The sequence below is a fragment of the Xyrauchen texanus genome, chromosome 15 (genome assembly GCF_025860055.1).
Source record: "Xyrauchen texanus isolate HMW12.3.18 chromosome 15, RBS_HiC_50CHRs, whole genome shotgun sequence".
Lineage (NCBI taxonomy): Eukaryota > Metazoa > Chordata > Actinopteri > Cypriniformes > Catostomidae > Xyrauchen > Xyrauchen texanus.
In genome coordinates this window covers 34,951,959-34,965,910 of record NC_068290.1, presented here as the reverse complement: position 1 = coordinate 34,965,910, position 13,952 = coordinate 34,951,959, and the positions used below count along the sequence as shown (strand labels likewise).

Here is a 13,952-nt window from a genome sequence, read left to right as displayed (position 1 = left end):
TTGTCTTTTAACCCTAAGCTCCTGTGCCGGTGGCTCTGGTATCATCTGGATACACGTTCCACAGATCTATGGCTACAGGCTATTGTGTCGGCCCGTGTGCTGGAGCAATGAGTGACCTCTTAAACATCTATAGCAGCAGCTTGTATAATATTTACATACACACACATAGACTTATGCCATACACAATTCCATTCTTGCATGTGTAGAATCAAACTTTTTCTCCATGTGTCTGTACCGTAATTTCCGGACTATAAGCCACAACTTTTTTCCCACGCTTTGAACCTCGCGGCTTAAACAACGACGTGGCTAATATATGGATTTTTCCCGCTTTCAAATTTTATTCAAAAAATTTTAAAAAAAAACATTCCGTGACGTGCTCAGTTTTTTTGCGGCGTGAAGCTTTCATTAGACCAATGAAATTGCCGAACGGGTTAAGGTCAAACAACTTTTTTGTTTACTGTTTAGATTAAATCGAGCGTGCTCAAACTTCCCATCATTCTGATTACGGTAGTCATTTTGTCACCCTCAAGACACGGAGAAATGCATATGATGCAGCTTTCAAGTTGAAGGCGATTGATCTGGCTGTTGGAGAAGGAAATAGAGCTGCTGCACGGGAGACGTTGGAAACAGCAGCGTGAGGAATTGACTCAGTGCAAAAAGACAACTAAAGCAGAGGCTATTCAACTCCGACACTGAAGGAGATGACTTCAGCTGGAACTTCAAGTGCCCTGCTTCACGTGTCCTTCTTGGGAAAACTGTCACACTGGCACCAGTGTGACAGTTTTCAGCACTTGGTGTAGGCACCCTTACCGCTTTTCTCTCCCGGACGGGCGCTTGACCACGCCCCCGCTGCCACACCGTGTTTTATTTATTTTTGTTACAAGCCGTGTTTCGTTAAAGCCTGTGTCAAGTTCATTTGTTTCAATGTACCGGTAGGCACCTGCAGCTTATATACAGGTGCGGCTTATTTATGTTCAAAATATATATTTATTTTTTTAATTCAGTGGGTGCGGCTTATGTTCAGGTGCGCTCAATAGTCCGGAAATTACGGTACATCATTTGACAACAAAGATGTCCTCTGACCTAGGTGCAATTGATCGATCGGTGCATTCCCAGCCATAACTATCCATTTTATAAGTGGAAGTACACGAGTCTCTCATACTTTCATGTCTAGTGCAGGTTCAAACTATCAGAGTAATACTAGGCTTTGTACCTGCTCAGTGTAGAAAGTAATGAAAGAGAAAAAAGGAGAAAGAGAAATGAAAAAAATCTTCTGAGACAGACCGCCTGAAGGCAGTAGAAGGATAAGAGCTGTAGTCAGACAGCAAAGCACAGCAATTATGATTTCGGCTATTTTTTTATTTTTTGGACCAGTAAGCCACAAACCACTAGAGGGATGACAAAAGAATGAGATGCATCGAGCGGTGATGAATGTCTGCCAGGCAGCCAGAGATTTTCAAACAAACAATTATCAGAGTTGTAGGATCGTCTTATCTCCCAAGGCTGCACCTGCCTTTCAGTTTGAACTCCATGACTGTCGACAGGTTACTGTGGGCCACGAATGCAACCGATAAGTGTGAATATTTTATTTAAATTCAAAAAGTGAGTACTTGGATGCATCTCCAAATGAAGGGGGTCCAAAAGTGAAAATTCAATCATTTTATTTTTATTCAGTTTGATTCATCACAAAGTATATTATCAGCATAACAAATTGAGTGACAAGTTTCATTACGAATTGTTTAGTAGTACAGTTTGCCAGTACTTTGACAACATGCCCTCGATGATCCATGTTATCCACCATTATGTAATATTGCAAATGTCACTCCAGACAGATGAACTTCCAGTTATGCGTTACCGACGTAATTCCGGTGGGTGGATTTTTCATAATGTAAACAGTCCCTTTCTGGTATCCTTGAGCATATTGTGCTAAAGTACCACATATATAATGCTTAAGTGTTGTGGTGTATTATAATAAAAAGTGCTCAAAATTAGTCACTCACTAATGTAAGTAAATGAGCCATTTTACAGAGAAAGTCAAACATGGCTTATCCAATCAGATTTTAAAGTCAGAACTATCCATTCTATAAAAACTCAACACCAAAGTTTCAAAACAAGACATACTGGAAGTTCTTCATGGGAAATCAAGACTATATTTCAGGGTTCATCAGAATGGCTTTCTATCTCAGCCAAAATGAAAGGTGAACATGTGTCTGGTGAAAGGTGATGCCTGGCTCAAACTGTTACACAAGCTGTGCCAGAGAGAGATAGATGATGTATAAAATGAGGAAGACAGAAAAAAAAAAGTGTCTCGCTCACCTTTGACAGCCTCATCCACAACCTCCACCACTCTGTCAATCTGCTGGACCTACAGGTACAAAGACAGAAAGTGAGATAATTAAGAACCACAATCATGGAAGCTGAGGACATCAGTTTGCCCCTTTATAAGTTAGGTCATATTAATTGTTTTAATGTGATCTGCACATATTAACCCTTCAGGGATTTCCAATGGCCAATTTAATGAAAGGCAATTCCACCAAGGCCTAAAGAGATTAATCGAAATCAATTATAAATCCCGATATGATGTAGTGCAATGATCAAACTACAATGGCTGTGATCTAATTAAATAGTCTGTATGTTCTGTTTGCAGTGTTAACTTTGTGTGCGCAGCCCTGTTCTCTGTAGTGCATTAAAACACATTTGAAGCACACGTGAGGCTAATAAGTGAGCGCATTAAATTTACAGCGCTCGAGACACTAATTGCAAAATATATATTCAAAATATAAAAAAGTTACTGTCCAAATCTAAAGTAACCTCATGACACCGGGTTTGTGTGAACAGAAGGGTGAATGGCCATTCTCAAATCTTCCACAAAAAGAAATGTCGTCCTGACAGACTCTACAGACTGAAAATAATGGACAGGTCAACTGTGCTTAGATAGTTGTTTTTTCCCAGGATGCATTCGCCAACAGAAGCAATTAGCATGCTAGCAGTTTTCTGTAGTCAGACACTTTTCATCAACATGCTCATCTAGTGTAGACTCCCTGTGGCTGTGCATTGATGAAATTAACAGTTGGATGTGCCGAAACTTCTTTCAGTTAAACAATGACAATGCTGCTGCTGAGCATATTACTCCAGTCCTCAGGTCTTTACACTGGCTTCCAGTTAGAATTAGAACTGATTTTAAAGTATTATTACTGGTATATAAAACACTCAATGGACTAGGACCGAAATACATTGCAGATATGCTTGTTGAATATAAACCTAACAGACCTCTCAGATCATTAGGATCAAGTCAGATAAAAATACCAAGGGTTCACTCAAAACAAGGTGAGACTGCATTTAGCTATTATGCCACCCACTGCATGAACCAGCTTCCAGAAGTCAGGTGTGCCCCAACAGTGGCCACATTCAAATCTAGACTGAAAACACATCTGTTTAGCTGTGCATTTATTCACTGAGCACTGTGCAGCATTTACTGATTGTACGGCATCATTTTATTTCTCTATTCTTTTTTTTATCCATTTAAATAATTGTTAATTTTTTTTTTTATTTAATAACATTTTTATTCTTATTTCTGGTTCATAATTGGTTTAAATTTGTATTTTATCTTGTATTTTCTTTATCACTTTTATGCAGCAATGGCATGTTTTTTTTTTTTATTTGTATTTATTTTTTTAATGTATTTTTTTTGCCATGGTTACATGAATATGGTACTTAATCATTCAGTAATGTGGTATGCATTAAAATGCCATTGTCACGGTATTTTTGAGCAATGAATTTCCATTACATTTTCAGTCGTTTATGATTAATTGAGAAGAATTTTTTTAAATTCCCTTTACAGAGATTGCATTCACAAAGACTAATGAAGACTGATTAAATATTTTAGAGCTGTACATAACTAGAAAAATTTATATTACAGAAATGTCCATCACTTGTCCATGAATTTACCAGGCCTTGGAAATCACAATTTTAAAACTCCAAGATGTTTGCATGTTTTCTGACCATGGGAACCTCCAGTAAGGGTTGTAGAAAATACAACATGACTTTCTGCGATGACATCAACAAATGAGAACCTTCACTTACTAATTGCCACACATTGTAGGGAGGAGTTGAAAATGCACCAAAAATGGTATGGAAATATAATCTATTATTATAATACAGTAAAATATAATGCATACAATATTATTTCTGCTTTACTGTAGTCATGCACACCCTCTCAAACCATCTTTGTCATCAATTGCTTCTTAACCCCCATAAAAATAAAGGCTATTTGTCTGCTGTCTCTGGCTGAGTATGTTGATCTAAACACATTTGTACCAGAGCTGTCAGCTGTCGGTGCTGCCAGAAGCCTGTCAGGGTTCAATCCACATGTCAACTCAGACTGACAGCTAATCTAAATCAAGTTTATCAGCATGATGAACCACTAATATCAGAGCGCCTCATAATCATAAACAGCGGGAGATTAGTCACTGCATTCCATCACATTCACTATTCTCCTTATAAGGATTATGAGGTAATTAAGAAGCTCTCTGACAAAGGCAAAAGTCATTAGACAAGTAATTGGCTCTTTCCAGGAAAGAAGTGGGAAAATGGGACAAATGTTTGACACAACTGATTAGACACAATTGTCACTAGAATGACTGTCATATTCTACACTAGACTGATAAACCTAGAACAGCTTTTGACAGGTGCATATAAACACTGTATCCCACTGCTTCTTAAAGTAAATAAAAAAATGGCAGTTGATTTAGCATGTTAATTCAGTGTGATTAATTATATATATTTATTTAATTTTAAAAAAATGTTTTAATTAAAGCAATTTATCTGCATAGTCAGTGCTGCTCTGTGCAGAGAACAAACCACACTCAAGCGTCATTCTCACCGCCAGCGGCATCGTCTCCGGTCTCCAGTATCTTCACTCACAGCAGACGGGTGACGTGAGCTTCACTGTTTTCACGCTCATTGGTAGTCGCTCTTGATTGCTTGTCATTTGCATAGTTTACATTTTCTCAACTTATTGCTCACCACGTGACCTCTGTCACCAACGGCCGTGGCAGCTTGTGTCGCTTGAAGTTGCTGTGCTCTCATTGAAAATGAATGGGATAATTTTGCTATGTTGCACGGGGCTTTACCAAGGACACATCTGCACAAAATGAGTAAAGGATCCTCACACAGCAAAACATGTTTTTGGATTCAAACGATAGCTGGACAAAACACAACTGAATGCATTAGTCTTGAAACACATATCGCAAGTTTCAAATCGCATTTAACTTGACATGGAGTCCTAAAAATGCAGTGTTTATGCAAGAAATGTGACAACTATAGTGAGATGCTCCAAAAGCATGCATCTGATGCATGTGCATATAGCCAACTAAAATAGCGTAGAGTAAATGGAACACAAGAACACGCCTGTGAGAACAGTCCTGTCTACTTCGGACAGTTAAACGTAAAAGATTGCGTTGGACTGTAGGACCAATAATAGGCAATAGTACAAGCTAATAATACAAATTTAAACAAATTATTATACATAATACAAAAAATATCTGACCACAGAATACCGTGACTGACCAGTCAGAATCAAGTCCCCAGAACAAGCTATTTTATCTGTAGAGTTACATGAAATATATATATATATATATATATATATATATATATATATATATATATATATATATATATATATATATACCACAAATACCTCACCTGTTTAATTTTAGGTTAGTATAACTGGATTTAATTCATTGCATTTCTAATGTGCTTTCAGCTACCAATAAGAGTGTAGTTCTCTCATCTCAGTTTAATAAATGTTACCATATCTAAATCCATTCCAAAGAAAATTGCATATCATTCCCCACAATCATTGGCGTATATGTGAAAATATTCAAGTCGTTTCTACCTGGGCCTACCGATCAAATAGTTTATCACTGGTGTGCAGGTTGTTCTTCAGCTGCTGATTATTCTAATCATGTTAAGTATCTTAGAAATGTGAAATGTCTTGGAAAATAGACAATTCGTTTCTCCTAGATAAAAAATAAATATGTGGAAACCATCATACTAAAGTCTAATGAAAGATAGAATGACAAAACCAAGTCTTATCTAAGTGATGCTCTTAGGCAAAGCCATGAAGTACATTTAAAATCCTAAAGAACACACCTAACATAAGTTTATTTCACTCCATTCTAATCCATCAGAGAGATGGAACAGGGAATGCCAGAAGAATGAAAGAAAAATAATGCCAAATGGAACAAAGAAAAAGAAAACTCAAGGGCGGAAATAAGTGTGAGAAAGTGCTGAGGGTTGGTAATTTTTCACAGCTAATCGACTCTACCCTCTCTCAGCTGAGGTCATTTCTGCATGGAGACCAAAAGATTGTAGAAGCTGATCTATTATAGGGAATTTGTATCCATTGTGCACTGCACCCTACGGTTAAATGGCTGGCCAAAGGCCTGCTCTGTGTATTTCTCTAGCCGTTGGGGCCATTAATTCAACTGTACAGCAGGCCAAGAGATGGGCCGTAGAGCTGGCCGCAGTTACATACATGAAAAACATTGAAACAGAGATCAATTTTGCCCTAATGGGAGCACAATCACAGCTGCTTGGCCGCTCTGTTCGAGTTCTGCTGGGTGAGCGCACTTTAGGCCCTGAGCACTGCTGTGCAAACTGCAAGAAAAAACGAGCCTGGCTCGCTCTGAATGGAGCAGGTATCAAGGGCCACGTCAAAGCGAGAGAAGAAAGGTAATTTTATTGAGTGGATTCTTTCATGTGCTGGGAGAGATGTTTGGAAAACGGCAGGAGGTCGGGCTGTTTAGCATTACTGAAATGTTCCTAGGCCGACGACTCCCTCGGCTGCAGTCTCTAGCTTTAAATCCAGCCCCAGTCAGGAGTACTTCAAAATGATATTTGTGTTTCCCCACAGCTAGTTTTTTTTTTTTTTTTTCCTAAAGCAAACTACTTAAAAGCAACAAGGGACGAATTGCTTTCAACGTGAAAGTCTGTTGTCTAGACGAAACAAAGATGTGCTAAGGCAACTTTATCAAACGCTTGAAAACCTCTAGACAAATATGGGCTGATTCTTCGATCTGTATATACAAAGAAATACACTGTTCTTTCTTTTGTCGCTGGGGAGTTATGGATTGTAGACGTGGTCCAAGTGCATTATAAAGCAAGATTGTGGCTATTGTGACTTTGGAGTACAGAGATACTATCCTTGGCATTAGGGGTGGCGGGATTACCAAAATCTAATGAGTAATGAGTAATTTAAGATAAATTATTTTGAGTAACTTTGTCACAGTAACAGTATTGGGGAGATTGGGGCTAGTCACACATGGACATTGTCTCAAGGGCTATATCTCAGTAACTATAAGGTTTTGAGATATACATCATATTACACAAAGATGTGTGTCCTCTAGCAGAGATTTTGTATGTTGATTCAAACACCTAGTTTCAATTAGTTCTTATGACAAATGTATTTTCCATGAAAATCAGGTTGGGGCATGTCGTCACATTTTTATTGTGTTAGGTTGTCACATGTGTTGTAAATGTCCTAAAATTAAAATTAAACTGCATAATACTTGTTGGCCAATACAATGTTTTAAATAATATGTTTTCCATGTTTGCCATTTAATGAATCGGTTTGTGATCCATAACTGTTTTACTTTTTATATCTTCCTTCAAATCCTACATTAGACTGTTTAAGTTGCAGATTTAAAGAGATGTGTCTAACACTTACGCCATTGGTTTAGTTGAAAGATTCATTGTGACATGCAAATGCAAAAATTTGCCATGCAAATGCCCTGCTGATAAACATTCGTTCAGTGAACTGTATATTTTTTTTCTAAACAATATCAGTGAAAATGTTAAATAGATTTTTTTGTAGCGAATACTTCATGGTGTGTTTCTTTTCAGAAATTGACTTTAAAAATAAACCTACACTGAGAAGTATTAACTGGAGTAAAAAGTGTGGCAACTAGCCCCAGTCTTTAATATGTCCCAAGTTGCTTTATATTCTAAAAAAAAAAAAAAAACACTTAATACATGCTAACACATTATAGATACAGCCACTTTATAATGGTCGATATTCGCACACCTGCAACCGCTCATACAGTTGAAGTCAGAAGTTTAGATTCACATTAGTCAAATACATTTAAATTCCTGACATTTAATCATAGAAAACATTCCCAGTCATAGGTCAGTTAGGATCAGTACTTTATTTTAAGAATGTGAAATGTCAGAATAATAGTAGAGAGAAATAATTAATTTCAGCTTTTATTTCTTTCATCACACTCCCAGTGGATCAGATGTTTACATAAACGTATTTGGTAGCATTGATTTAATTGTTTAACTTGGGTGAAACATTTTGGGTAGCCTTCCACAAGATTCTCACAATAAGTTGATGGAATTTTGGCTCATTCCTCCAGACAGAACTGGTGTAACTGAGTCAGGATTGTAGGCCTCCTTGCTTGCACTTTTTCAGTTCTGAGCACAAATTTTCTGTTGGACTGAGGTCAGGGCTTTGTGATGGCCACTCCAATGCCTTGACTTTGCCACAACTTTGGAAGTATGCTTGGGGTCATTTTCCATTTGGAAGACCCATTTGCGACAAATCTTTTAACTTCCTGCCTGATGTCTTGAGATGTTGCTTCAATATATCCACATAATTTTCCTTCCTCATGATTTTCTTTCCTTCATATTTTGTGAAGTGCACCAGTCCCTCCTGCAGCAAAGCATTTCCACAACATGATGCAGCTAACCCCATGCGTCACGAATGGGATGGTGTTCTTCGGCTTGCAAGCCTGACCCTTTATCCTCTGAACATAACAACGATCATTATGACCAAACAGTAAACATTTTTGGCCAGAGGACATTTCTCCAAAAAGTAAGATCTTTGTACCCATGTGCACTTGCATTGTAGCCTGGCTTCTTTCTTACTGAGCTGCATTTCAGGATATGCCAATATAGGACACGTTTCACTGTAGATATTGATACTTGTCTACCTGTTTCCTCCAGCATCTTCACAAGTTCCTTTGCTGTTGTTCTGGGATTGGTTTGCATATCTCGTACCAAACTACGTTCATCTCTAGGAGATGTGACTCCTTTCTGAGTGTTATGATGGCTTTGTGGTCCCATGGTGTTTATACTTTAGTACTATTATTTGTACAGATGAACAAGGTACCTTCAGGCATTTCGAAATTGCTCCAAAGGATTTCTTTTGATTTTCCATGAGTTTGAAGGTAGGTCTTAAAATACATCCACAAGTACACCTCCTATCAAAAGCTAATTGGCTAATTGTCTAAAGGCTTGACAACATTTTCTGGAATTTCCCAAGCTGTTTAAAGGCACAGTTAAATTAGTGTATGTAAACTTCTGGCCAACTGGAATTGTGATAGTCAATTAAAAGTAAAAAAATCTGTCTGTAAGCAATTGTTGGAAAAATGACTCCTGTCACGCACAAAGTAGATGTCCTAAACGACTTGCTAATCTTACATCTGTGGAGTTTTAATGACTTCAAGTTTTTTCCTGCTATAATCAATAAACCCTTTTTACAAACTGTGATGAAGGGTTTCCACCCTATTTAGCAGTGTAAATCTATCAGTTTTTTTTTTTTTTTATTACATAGTGTAAATGTTTAATATTATAAATTGTATTATATTACCCTATTATTCATTTAAATCTAGTCACTGTTGTGATGGGTTTTCTAATACAGGTGATGAGGAAGCGACAGTAAATTTGGCATCTTTCTCTCTCCTGATTTGAAGCACCTGTCTACATCACAGTACAGTACAGTACAGTATGCAGAGTTGACTATAGTTTTGTGCATGGTGTTGGATTTATCTGCTTGCATTGTATATACCATCACAACACACAGCTCTACTTGGCCTCAAAAAAAGTAGTGTGTTACTGGGCCTTGTACTGTGCCAGCAGGAAAGGTGCCAGCGAGCTGCATCTTGCCATTTGGAACGTCCCGTTCTCCTGTAGCCAACCCGCTGAGCCAGGAGATCATTCCTCCATCCTGGCGCTCTTTCGATCAATACAGCCTTTCAGAAATACTCTACTTACCCTCTCTGGATCTCCTTTTAACTGCTGTGGAAAAAGCAAAAAGGGTACGCCTGCTGGGCCTAAAGGCCTCTGTATGGAGCCCCAACAAATCATATGCTATAGCACTCATCCAGCCCTCTGACATTTCAACTCAAATTAACAATCAGTGTCAAAGGAACATTAACTTTCCATTGTGATATTTTTTTAGATGTGTGTGTTAAGGCCCAGATACACTTCCTACAAAATCGAAGAATGAGCAGGTGTGACGTCATTTAAAACAAAATTTGGCCAATTTTTGCATTTGTTTTGGTTGTACATAACAGCTCGACTTTTAGGGAAAACTTCTAGCTGACTTCTAAACAACTTCGTACTGCCTTTGGTCCACGTAATCGATAGGTGTGACTTGGAACTCCACCTATCTTGAGGCTGACAGCTGATATAGTTTTTGTTGTTTAGTCAATCGAAATCAGCCAATGTGAACACACCGGGAATTAGAGTTATAAGCAAGCTGGTGCAAATGTACCCACATCCGTACGATTGTTCACTTGGAAACATTTTCAGAGACCATGTCATGTGATTTTTGTTTTGTTTTATTAGTCTATAAAAGGAATCAAATCTACTACAATACTCTCGAGTGCCCATTCACTCTTTTGTTTTATCTGCAGCGAAAGCCACACACATCTGCCCAAAGATTTGCCTCTATAAAAAAATAGATGATCTTTTGTTTGTATTCTGCACATTAACACATTTATATGCTCATCTTTGCAATGGTATCAGTGTCATCATAAATTACAATAACAAAGTGCAATTGGCGCATATTATGGCCGCATGTAGCATGTTAGTGCATTAGAGTGTCATGAATTACTAAGGTAAACAAGACAAATTAAAAATGTTCAACTGCATATGTATTACTTTAAACATCATTGAGTGGTTACAACAACTTTTTACTGACCTCATGTGAATTCTGCTCATAGAATGAGGCATAAAGTCATTGATAACATATTTTAAAGGTTTGACATGTAGCGTCCTCTTAATGCCTCCCACAGTGGTGTGGCCAGTGTCTGAATGTTCGAGAACAGTATACCATTGCTCAGGTGTTCAGAAATTATTTTTACCTCTGAACGATGAACGAAGAATAAATTCTCTAGAAGTACAGTATATCGGGCCTGAGGGCAGAGGAGTAATTTTTTATTTTTTTGCTGGAGCCCTAGCAAAATATACATGACCAAACAGGGTTTTTCCTGGCTCAAAATAAGGCAGAGGTGGTAACATACTGATCAATAAAGTGATGTTAAAAACACGTAAACGTTGGCTTTGCGTTAATAGACTACTAATGACCTGGCAACTGAATACTAGTGTTAATTTTGACAGCTGTTTTTTAATTTAGTCTTAATCCTGTGTCAAATGTCCTTTTTATCATATTTAGTCAATTATTTAAGGTTTAGTTAATACAGTTTTAGTCAATGAAAACTGTTGACATTTTAGTAATGTTTTAGTAACATTTAGTCATAATGACATTTTAGTCACTGAACGCTGTAAACATTCTAGCCATAAGAGTATTATTGATAAGCATTTGTCAATCTTGACACAAATGACAACCCACCGAGTGCAACATTTGTTAGTGTTTTCCATGAAGACACCCACCAGAGTTTTGCAGACAGCCGGAGGCAGCACACAATTTGACGGAGGCGGCCGCCTAGTAATTCTCTATGCAGGAAAACCCCTGCTAAAGAAAAACACTTTTAGGATTTGTTATTATGTCTCTCATAATTTACTCACCCTTATGCAGTCACAAAATTGTTTGATTTTCTTTTCTCTGCATAACACAAAGATATTTTTAAATATATATTTTAGATATGCAATGTATTAACATTAATACAATTCAAATGAATGTCCAAACAGTTCAAGCACATTTCAGGACATAATGGCAGCATAAATGTAATCTATACAACTCCATTAGTTTAATCCATGATTTCTGAAGCGATACAATCAGATTTATGTGAAAAACAGACCAAAATGTAATTTTCACTATATGCATTATTTACAGCGTGAACAAATTTGTTGAGAACGAGGCAGTTTCATCAAGCTTCTCTCATGAATATTCCAATTAGAATGCTGATGTCACGATTTATTTTGATAAATGAGTTACAATTTGGATTTGTTTCTCACCCAAAACTGATCATATCTCTTGGACCTCTTGAGTCTTCATGATGCCTTTATGTCCTCAGTGGAGCTTGAAAGTGTTGGACCCCATTGACTTGCATTGTACAGATATAAACACATGATATATACTTCTAAATATATTTGTTCCGCAGAAGTCAGACAAGTTTGAGTGAAACACACTTTCATTTACAACTGTCGTGCAACTTATCAAATATAATTTTTTTTTTAATAAACGTCCTTTTTTTGGAAGTGGGATTCAAAATCCACTTTGTTCAAAAACTCTGAGCCAGATTCACTCAGTCTGAACGTGCATAAGGTTTCAAGCTGAGAATACAATAGGACAATGACGTCGAGTAAAACAGTTCCCAAAAACAATACAGGCAGATTTATTTCATCTTCTCTATTCTGTACTGTGTTAAGTTTGATTGAAGCATCAGGCGGTCCATGACATTTGAAAATGTATCTGTGTAAACTGACAGCAATCTGAGCCTCATCATTCAAGCCGTGAGACAGCACAGTTTAACATACGGTATGCATTATAGAGACCTCACGTTTGCATTTAACAATGGTGGACAGGGAGATGCAGGCTTTCTGCAGAGCAAAGAATCATCCTCCACTGACTGGTATTCCACTCCAGTGTTCACCAACATGTTTTGTCTTTTGTACCCCCTGAGCTCAATCAGTGAGGCTTATTTTCCTTTTAGTGAGACACCTAAACGTGTTAGTCTTTCACAAGTTTTGACAGATCTGAAGGCTGAGAACTGTCACTGAGAACTGTTCTTGATAAAGAACTTGTAACAAATGTATAAATGAAATACAACTAAATTATTATCATTTATATGTTAAAGCAAACCAAAAATCGAACCCTCTGGAACTAATAACGTACTTAAGCGTGTACTTAAGCATAATGAAGCTTGGTAAGAAATCACAGTACCATTTTTGAATAGGTATCTATAACTTAAGTTATTAAAGGATCATTTCAATAGGGAAAACTGATTGAGCAGAACTTGTTCAATAAATTATTGCAATGGAAGTGAATGTTGCCAATCTGTAAATGTTAAAATACACTGTTTCTAAAGTATAGCCACAAGTTGTGAACAGTACATGTTATTATGATTTAGTCTAATAAAATCACTTTTCTGTTACTGTAAATCCAATTGTACAACTTTTTTGCCATGGCAATGTAATGTTATAAGCATGTAATTCCCAATAATGATTATTTAATCTGTACAGCTCAAATAAAACGTTCATTATTCTGTTAAAACTAATGCAAGTGCTTTTATAAAATTGTAAGTCGAACCTTCCAAAAATGGTCTCCCTTCACTTCAATTGTAAGTGCCTCACTGTCACCTATATTTGTACTTATTTGAAAGAAAAGTTATTTTGGTGGTAATCAACATTATGCCACAGGTGCTGTCGATTGAGAGTAACTTGTATTGATGCCAGAATAGTCCTTTAAATTTAATGTACATTAAAAATATTTATTTTTTAAATGACTATGTACATGCATGTAATTCCATGTTGTTGCATTGTACATTACATTAACATTACATTGTAGAACATATCTCTAACACCAAGTCTAAACCTAACCTACCAGCAACTAGGAATGTTACGGTGTGAGTTTTTGACGGTTAGATTACAGGCTGAGAAAAAAGAAGGAAAAAATATTATGGTTTACAGATTTAGCGATTATTTGCACAAAAAAATAAATGTAATAATAATTACCGTAATTTCCGGACTATTGAGCGCACCCG

The 13,952-nt window shown here is 37.0% G+C and overlaps 1 protein-coding gene across 1 annotated transcript in view; it reads right to left on the bottom strand.

Annotated features, from left to right (window-relative positions):
* The window catches only part of LOC127655601 (threonylcarbamoyladenosine tRNA methylthiotransferase-like), a 483,546-nt gene that overhangs the window by 292,828 nt on the left and 176,766 nt on the right, over window positions 1-13,952 (bottom strand). The window contains exon 6 of the mRNA XM_052143491.1: window positions 2,317-2,365. Within this exon, the coding sequence (XP_051999451.1) occupies window positions 2,317-2,365 (49 nt within the window). The remainder of the gene's footprint in view (window positions 1-2,316; window positions 2,366-13,952) is intronic.